The following is a 9,585-nucleotide window of genomic DNA, read 5'->3' as shown; positions in this document are numbered from 1 at the left end:
TATTTATTTAATTTAAATATTTATAATAATTGTAATAAAATAAACTTAAAATAAAAATAATATATAAAATAAATAATACTATTTATAATATAAGTAAATATATAAAATAAATTTTAATAAATTTATTGGTTATAAAAGTAAATAAATATTTTTTATTTAAAATATTGAACTATCTAAAATATATTAACATTTTTAATAATTATATATAATAATAATATTAAAATTAAATAAAATATATAATATTAATAAAGAATATAATAAAATTAAATAATATAAAAATAGTATTGTAACTAAGAAGATTAATTAGAAATTATTTTTTATACTAATATTAAAAATGTAACACCACCATGCATATTAAAACACAGTTAATATACTTTATATTACACTATTATATTTCTTTGTATCAACAATTAAACCCACATGATATTTTTTTAAAAAAAAAAAAACTACATTATAGGTCTAAATAAAATGAATGATTAAAACAAAGTAATATAGTTTATATTATACTATTATATTTCTTTGTATCAATAATTAAACCCTACATGATATTTAAAAAAAAAAAAAAAAAAAAAACCTTACATTGTACGGTCTAAATAAAATGAATGAGCTACAAAAATCACTTTCCATTTTCTAACTATTCCCATTTGTTGAGTTAGATTAATTTTCACTTTATAAACTGGAAATATCAAAACCCTTCCCATTGAGTGAGAGATACTGAGAAGGAGAGTGAGATGGATGAAGATGGCATTCAATTGGCCATGGCTCGAGCTTCGGAACTCAGGACCAAGATCACCAAATGCATCCACAATGCATCGGCTCAGCAGACGGTGAACAAGCTACAGCAAGGTGCAGAGAAAGAGAATGGATACAGTGATGGGATTCGCTCCAAGGGAGCTGAAGCAAACGGCGTCAGCGAAGAAGAAGATGATGAAGAAGGAGTCGATAGCCTTTTGAACATACGCGACGCTCTTGCATCTCTAGAAGGCCAGCTCGCTTCGTTGCAGGTTCTTTCTGGTTGCAACTAAGCTTCATATGTTTAGTAATTTGCTAAAGTCACTATTGAAAACCTAAAATGAGGATTCATGGTCATACTATATCAATATACTTATCCTTTGTTTTGAAATCGTTCAATTCATGTAGAATTTTTCTACCATATAAAATCTGAGGCAAATAACAAGCATTCAACTTTTTATTTTGTTACATTGGTTTGATTATCGATTAATGTTTATCATTTAATTTAATTTCTAAGGAAGACATCGAATTTATGCATAATTTTAGTTCAACATAATTTATTCAGATTGAATTTGTAATTATTCATAGGAAACCTAAAAGCTAACTGATGCAGCGTGCGTGGCTAGGATGAACCTTTATCAAGATTCGTTGATTCTTACGAATACCGAAAGTCGATAGATATTGAGGAAACCTCGTTTTCTGATTAATAATCTTCTTCTCCTTACAATGGAATACCTTCAGGGTATTTATAGGACTTACACGTATTAAATTAGGAATTACGTCTAATTACAATTTAATTACACTAATTTAGGATATTCCTTCCATAACAAGAATATCCCTACCTAATTTAGAATATCCCTTGTAATCTCTTCCTTAATTAGAATATATATTATAATCCTTTCCTTGATTAGAATATATCTTCCAATCCCTTCCTTAATTAGATTATCTTCCAATCTCTTCGACTCGCACCGCATCATTCCCCCCAGGGTAGAAAAGATTCGTCCTCGAATCTGGAACCGCATCATCCTCATCAGAAGAAGACTCACCCACAAAAGGAACAAGATGCTTCACATTGAACACATCAGAGGTACGCACATGGCTGGGAAGGCGTAAACGATAAGCATTGGGGTTGATCTTCTCCACAATCTCAACAGGACCAATCTTCTTAGCAGCAAGCTTGCTATATTCATGAGCTGGAAAACGATCCTTAGTCAGAATAGCCCACACAAAGTCACCAACTTCAAAATCAACAGCACGCCTTCTCGAATCAGCCTTCTCCTTGTACTTGGCAGTAGCAGCAACCAAGCGGTCATGAGTGGTCTGATGAACCTGAGCCAACTGACCAACAAAATCCGCAGCAGTGGAATGAGGACGCACCTTGCTGGGCAGCGCTAACAAATCAAGAGGAGCACGCGGAGACAGCCCGTAAATCACATGGAAAGGACTGAAACCAGTGGAGCGATTAACAGCATGATTGTGAGCAAACTCGGCCTGAGGCAGCTTCAGATCCCAAGCCTTAGGATGATCCCCAATTAAACTGCGCAGAAGGTTCCCCAAAGACCTATTAACAACTTCAGTTTGGCCATCAGTTTGCGGGTGATAGGCACTGCTAAAATTCAGCTGAGTATTAACCAAACGCCAAAGACTCCTCCAAAAGTGACTCACAAAGCGAGTGTCCCGATCAGAAACTATGGAGGCAGGAAGTCCATGAAGGCGATACACATCCCTGAAATAAAGCTGTGCAACAGCCACAGCATCAGATAACGCACCACCCAACTGATCCAACAAGTCATCCAACCGGGGAATAGGAAACCGATAACGCACTGTAATCTTGTTGATAGCACGACTATCAATGCACATACGCCAAGACCCATCCTTTTTTGGGGTAAGAAGGGCCGGGACAGCACAGGGACTAAGGCTCTCTCGAATGTGTCCCTTAGCCAGCAAGTCCTCCACCTGTCTACGCAACTCTTCATGTTCTTTGGGACTCATGCGGTAATGAGGACGGTTGGGTAGGGCAGCACCTGGAACCAAGTCAATGTGATGCTGGATATCACGCAAAGGAGGCAAGGCACAAGGCAGATTCTCAGGAAAAACATCTGCAAACTCCTGTAACAGCGGCTGCACTGGAATAGGAACCTCAGAACTAGCACCACAGGTAATCAGCGAACAAAATAGAGCAAACACCATGCCAGATTCAACCATGGCGGTCTGAAAAGGACCCCGAGACAACAAGGTGGCAGGGGGGACGCATGATGAGTGGGGGCAGCACCCTTCTTGGGCTGATTTGGCATCAACACAATCTTGACTCAGCCAGGACAGGCGATAAGGCTTGGGGTGAGGTTCAGTGGACAGACCCAGCTTCGAAACTGCAACCTCAGAAATCACATTCTCACAACTCTCAGCATCAATGATGAAGGTGCAAACTTTGCCACCGATGGTACAAGTGGAATGGAACAGATTATTGCGTAACCACTCGTTGTCAGGAGTACGAGGGGTTAAACATGATCGACGAATCACCAAAAGGGGGCCAACATCACCAGAAACATACTCCTCCGCTGCCTCATCATCATAAACATCATACACTGGGGCTGAATCTGAAGGAAGAGCAGAGTCAGGATCATCCACATCAGTAAAAAGACCACGATTGGTGGACTTTGGGTTGCGACACTCTGCTTGGCGATGGCCAACTTCACCACAATTGAAACAACGCAAGCCACCGGGACGTCCCTGCGGGGGGGCTGTAGTGCCGCGAGGGGGGGCTAGGGTGGGATGGGCCGGCTGGGAAGAAGAACCAATGCCACTAGTGGGGACAACCTGTTTTCCAAAGCTACCCGAACCGCGCCTGGCAAGCTGTTTCTCAGCCTGTGAAGCACGCTGATGTGCCTCAGAAACAGTCAAGGGATCAAACATATTCAAAATATCCTGCAACTGGAGGCGAAGGCCACCAATATAGCGAGAAACCAACTGGAGAGGGGACTCAGACAGGTCAACACGAGCCACAAAGGTGTAAAACTCAGTGGAATAGTCATCCACAGAACGAGAACCCTGACGAAGATTCTGGAACCGTTGGTACAGGTTACGTTCGTAATTATATGGTAGAAACGCAGCCCTAATATGCTTCCTGAATTTGTCCCAATTCGTGAGCTTTGCCTTACCATGACGAACACGTGTCTGTTTCAACTGTTGCCACCATGCTTGTGCACGATCATGTAAGCGGGTCGTAACAAGGGGTACACGACGATCTGCAGGAACTTCCTTGAAATCCAGAATCTCTTCAACCTGAGAAAGCCAATCAATAAACTCTTCCGGTGATAGACTACCATCGAACTTAGGGATGTCCACTCTGAAAGCCTGCTCCCAGCGATGATTGGGGCGTTCAGGGGATCGATTCCGAAGACCACCGAAAGGGTTTTCATCTGTCATCGTAACATCATCTTCAGGGTGGAGCATGTGCATAGATGCATCCATCCGTTGCGTCAACCATTCAACCTGCCGCCTCAAATCGTCGTTATCACGGCGAAACTCAGCGTTTTCACGTCGCAACTCAGCAAGGTCACCATCATCAGCACCAGGGGTAGGGTTGCGCGGCTGTCTTCGGGGCGGCATACCTCAGGGTCGACTGGAAACTGATACCAACTGATGCAGCGTGCGTGGCTAGGATGAACCTTTATCAAGATTCGTTGATTCTTACGAATACCGAAAGTCGATAGATATTGAGGAAACCTCGTTTTCTGATTAATAATCTTCTTCTCCTTACAATGGAATACCTTCAGGGTATTTATAGGACTTACACGTATTAAATTAGGAATTACGTCTAATTACAATTTAATTACACTAATTTAGGATATTCCTTCCATAACAAGAATATCCCTACCTAATTTAGAATATCCCTTGTAATCTCTTCCTTAATTAGAATATATATTATAATCCTTTCCTTGATTAGAATATATCTTCCAATCCCTTCCTTAATTAGATTATCTTCCAATCTCTTCGACTCGCACCGCATCACTAACCTAATCTGAAATTAAGTACTAAATGCCAGTTATTGAAGTAAGTACAGACATGTTTAAAGAAATGACATTAAAATATCATGTCTATATTTAGCATTCAGAATTTCTACATCTATAACTAAAATGTGAACTATTCTATATAGAGTTATGGTTGTTTTCTAAGTGGATTGTCTGATTATGACAGTTAATTGATCAGAGTTTTGCTAGTTTCTCTTGTATGGTTAAGATTGACTCTGAATAATATGGAATTGTGATTATTGTGACTTCTATTCAGATGAACTTCTTCCTACTGGCATATATGTTTTGATTCAGTTAAAGCAGAAAACATCTCTGTTAATATTGTAGGGGTTAGTCTACTCTGCTGTTGAACTAGTTTTTCTCTTAGAGCAGATAGCAGCTTAAATGCTTATGGTTTATAAACCTTTTATTTTACTGCTAAGTTTATCAACTGCTTAATTTTTTTTTCTAAATTCAGATGGGAGGGATGACATCTGGAAATTGAACTTAATAGACATAGATTTAATATGTATTGGTGGTTTCTCACCCTGGTTCAGATTTAGAAACAGAAAAAAATGTTTCCATATGAAGCCAAATTTTTTTTTTATTGTGTATGTGTGAAAATACATTGCCTTTTGATGTAATAAACAAAACATAGCTACCAAGAAACAATTTAAAATTTTGAATAATTTCTAGTGAAAAAGCAAATAAAAGAAAATATCAATGCCCGCAGTTCATTTAATCCCCTCTGTTTCCTTTTGCTTTATGATAGGAACTTCAGCAGCAACAATGGTACGAGAAAGAATCAGCTCTGTCGGAAATCGAACTCAGCCGCAAGAAGCTGCTTAAGAAACTAAAGGAGTACAGAGGCAAAGATTTTCAAGTTATATATGAGGCGACATGTTTTGCCAGTGAAACGGTTGAAGTTAGCAACGATCTCCTTCTTCCTCCATATCCCAGCAGGCCACCACAGTCATCCTCCTTATCGGAATCTCACTTTCCAGCCCAACGGAAGTTTGGTCAAAATGGAATCATCTTATCTACAGCTCCATCAGAGGAGAAGATTCCTTCAGATTGTGAAGCTAAGAAATCATTCCAAGGGTTTAGATTCTTCATCAATGCAACGGCTAAAACAATGCTTATGATTGTTGGTTTAGTTTCTGTCCTGCAATTAACTGGATTTGAACCGAGGCTGAGGAGGAGGGATGCAGAATTCAATCTATTCAGGATCTTTCAAAATGAAGAAAGTGGAGGGGAGAGAAAGACTGTGGGTGAATGTCCTCCGGGGAAGGTATTGTTAGTGGAAAATGGTGAAATGCGTTGTATTGTGAAAGAGAGAGTTGAAGTTCCGTTTGAAGCGGTTGCTGTCGCTAAACCTGATGTAAGCTTCGGATGTGGATAAACAGGTATTTTTCAATATCTTCCTCCATTGTACATGGTCTTCTCTTTCTGAAAATTTTATTTTCATACATCTATTCACTTTGGACCTATGTTAAAATTTGTTATCAAAGTGGGAGATATCAAAGAAATTGCTTTCATTTTTCCACGTTTTTTTTTTTGTAAAATCAAAACCTTGTTGGTGAAAAAAAGAGATAATTTGTGTTAAATGATTAAACTATTCTATGTATTTAATATTTAAAATGTAATAAAAATAAAGAACTTATGATTCATGATTTTGAATGATTTCATTAAAGATAACCTCAGTTCAAAGATGTTGCATTAGTAACTCCCCTTGCTGAGATGTGATTTTCATTCTTCTCCATGGCCTTCTTTATATGAATTAAAGCCATTTTATTTGCCTAATTCAAATTGTCATTTTCTCATGTAGCTTTGGTGTTCTATTTCTTCCTGGAGAACTTTAGCAGTGTATTTCTCTAGCATGTGTCAGTCAGTTCAGTTCATCGATCTGGTACCTGCATTGCATATATATTTTTGTTCAAAATTCCCCAAATAAAACAATGTGCCCATTTGGAATTTTTGTTGTTGTTGTGAAATATTGGATGAGATTCATGTAAACTAGTGTGATTAGTATTGAAAATGCTAGAATTCTCTTGCTACTTTATTCATAGAAAATGAGGGCTTTATATAATCAACCTTTTAACCACTAGTGAGATAATTAAGAAACTAACTTAAAACGTGAATTTACGACTAATTTCACAACTAATCAAACTAAGTAAAACGTAAAATACTCCTAAATAAAAGGAAATAACTTGTTTAAATAAAGGAACAACTTAAGACATCATCATGATTCATGACTCACTAGCTACATATCATATTTTACTTTTAACACCTCTTAAATTGATGTATCATCTTCTTCAATTTACTCTTTGATCTTGACAAACACCCAATAAAGCACAATTACATCTGACTGACAGTTGCAAAACAACAATACTCATGCATTACTTGATTATTTGACAATTTTTGTCACAAGAAATTTTGATGGGACCAGAGTAATTATGTTTTGTTTCTTCAAGAATTCTTCCTAACCAAACATATTGGCAAGTACATGCTTCAGCTGAAATTAATTCAGCTTTTGTGGTTGACAAAGATATTATGGATTGTTTATTTGATGACTACGATTCTACATTTTTCTTCTTTGCCATTCAAATTATATTTTTCATGATCCGAATTCAACTTTCCTACCATCTACAAAATTAGTAATCACATTACAATAAAATTTAAAATTATTAATATCATATATATTATCCGGTAATGTAAGATAAACATTGATGTAGATGAATTGCCGTTAAATCATGATATCATGACTTGATGACTTGAATGAGTGATATCAATGGAGATGGATCAATTGGAGATTTATTTACAAGAAAGTTTGACATCATATCAAACCTTTTCTTCTCAAATTTAGCATCGGTCTATGTTTTTTCTTAGTTTCAGCTTCAACTTCTTCTTAATCTTTAATCTCGTTGTTTGAGCTTCTACTTTGTACTATTCATGATTAGTGAATATTGTTGCATTTAATTTTGTAGATAATATTCTTTCTGTACAATTCTTTTTTTTATATTAAATATTGCCTCTTATTTGTATAGTCGTCATTGATCCCATCTCAAACACAATACCATGATTTTAATGGACAAAAACATCATCCACTAAATCAACTTTGGGAACTACACGGTTCTCGTTTCTCTATTTCTGCATTCCTTCCTTTAATAAAATATATTAATTTGATCACAAACATAAAATATTGAAATATATATTATAATTACATTTTTTTTATACAATAAGATCAAGAGTTTTGTCCTTCTTTGTTCATATCACAAAAATAATTCTTAATAAGTATAAGGAGGTTATTTTGTTAGAATTTTTAGTCTAGATCTTTAATCCTTATATATATATAATCTTAATACTTTATGTCGATAAAATGAGATAAATTTTAGTTACGGAAACATACATGAATCTTTAATGAAGAACAATTCATTAAGATGTTATTCGTTATTCTTTGGATATTCTCTCGATCTTGATTTCTCAGTTCTGAATCTGATCTTGGATCGGAATGTGTGATGTGTGAGTTTAGGTCTTCCTACCCTTAATCGATAACCCTTTGAGTTCTTAAGAGAGAACCTCTTCAGAAACAAATAAACATTCATCGTACGATCGTCAAAACATTTGACAATAGGATTTATTAAAACATATAATTTGTGTAAATACTTATTAGGTTATATTTACAACAAATGAACAAACAATTACCGTTCAGTTGTCAAAACAATCGACATTGGGGTTTATGAAAACATATAACTTGTGTAAATACACATTAGGTGGTATTTAAAGCAAACGAATAAATAATCTTTGTTCGATTGTCAAAACAATCGACACCGGAGTTTATGAAAACATATAATTTGTGTAAATACCTAATAGATGGTATTTATAGCAAACAAATAAACAATTGTCATTCGATCGTCAAAACGATCGAAACCGTGGTTTAAGAAAACATGTAACTTGTGTAAATATCCACTATATGGTATTTACAGCAAACAAATAAACAAACGTCGGTCGATCGTTGAAATGATCAACACTAGGGTTTATGAAAAGTGTGTAAATATCCAATATGTGGTATTTACAACAAACATATAAACAATCGTCATTCGATTGTCAAAACGATCGACATCGGAGTTTATGAAAACATGTTGTTAGGATCGGTGACAACAATATAAGGGGGTTGAATATTGTTGGGTTAAATATAACTTTCAATTCGATTTTAATCTTGTTAGAGATAAAAATATGTTTATATTCTTCATAAATCGTATAACACAAATAGAAGGTCTTGAACGGATTCAAGGACGGAAATACTTGCTAGATTTGAAGCAGCAGATAATAGATTGTAAGATGCATAAATGAAATAACACAAGGAGTTTTATGGATGTTCGGAAATAAAATTCCTATGTCACCATTTCTTCTGTTTCCAGAAGTTTTTCACTAAAAGACTTTGATTCGTATAGCAATTACACAAACCTAATCAGAAACACAGAACTTAACAGCGGCCTATTTCTGAACTCCTAGCTATTACTCTATTGAACAGACAACGTTCTGTTCAACTTACAATATTGAAAATACACCTAGTTAAAACAGTAAATAATAGCTCAATTTAACTCAGTGAATTACAGAGAAATCTTAGAGAGAGATTAATCACAGCGCTAAGCAATTCTTAATTCGTGCAATCGGAGAGTCAAGAGAGAAATCGTCGTTGTACTCTAATCATTTTTTATATTGAAGTCGTAGAAACGGTCGAATCTTTCTCTTGAATACGTGTCAGCTTTTCGTTAGACATACGCCAGCTGCACGGGATCGTACATAAGAATATATATTTGTTGGATCGTGGCATACCGGA

At 35.9% G+C, this 9,585-nt stretch overlaps 1 protein-coding gene across 1 annotated transcript; it reads left to right on the top strand.

The window, feature by feature from the left end:
* The first annotated feature begins 654 nt into the window (after positions 1-654).
* LOC124939996 (plastid division protein PDV2) lies at positions 655-6,815 on the top strand. Its single transcript, XM_047480471.1, has 3 exons — positions 655-1,004; positions 5,515-6,148; positions 6,571-6,815. Exons 1-2 carry the CDS (start codon positions 732-734, stop codon positions 6,142-6,144), a joined length of 903 nt encoding a protein of 300 aa, XP_047336427.1. The 5' UTR covers positions 655-731; the 3' UTR covers positions 6,145-6,148; positions 6,571-6,815.
* The last annotated feature ends 2,770 nt before the right edge of the window (positions 6,816-9,585 follow it).

Source organism: Impatiens glandulifera, chromosome 5 (genome assembly GCF_907164915.1).
Source record: "Impatiens glandulifera chromosome 5, dImpGla2.1, whole genome shotgun sequence".
Classification (NCBI taxonomy): domain Eukaryota; kingdom Viridiplantae; phylum Streptophyta; class Magnoliopsida; order Ericales; family Balsaminaceae; genus Impatiens; species Impatiens glandulifera.
This window is presented reverse-complemented; position numbering and strand designations above follow the sequence as displayed.

Coding starts and splice junctions, on each gene's coding strand:
- LOC124939996 (XM_047480471.1), top strand. CDS start 732: ATGGATGAAGATGGCATTCAATTGGCCATGGCTCGAGCTTCGGAACTC. Junction 1,005..5,514: donor GCCAGCTCGCTTCGTTGCAG/GTTCTTTCTGGT, acceptor GCTTTATGATAG/GAACTTCAGCAGCAACAATG.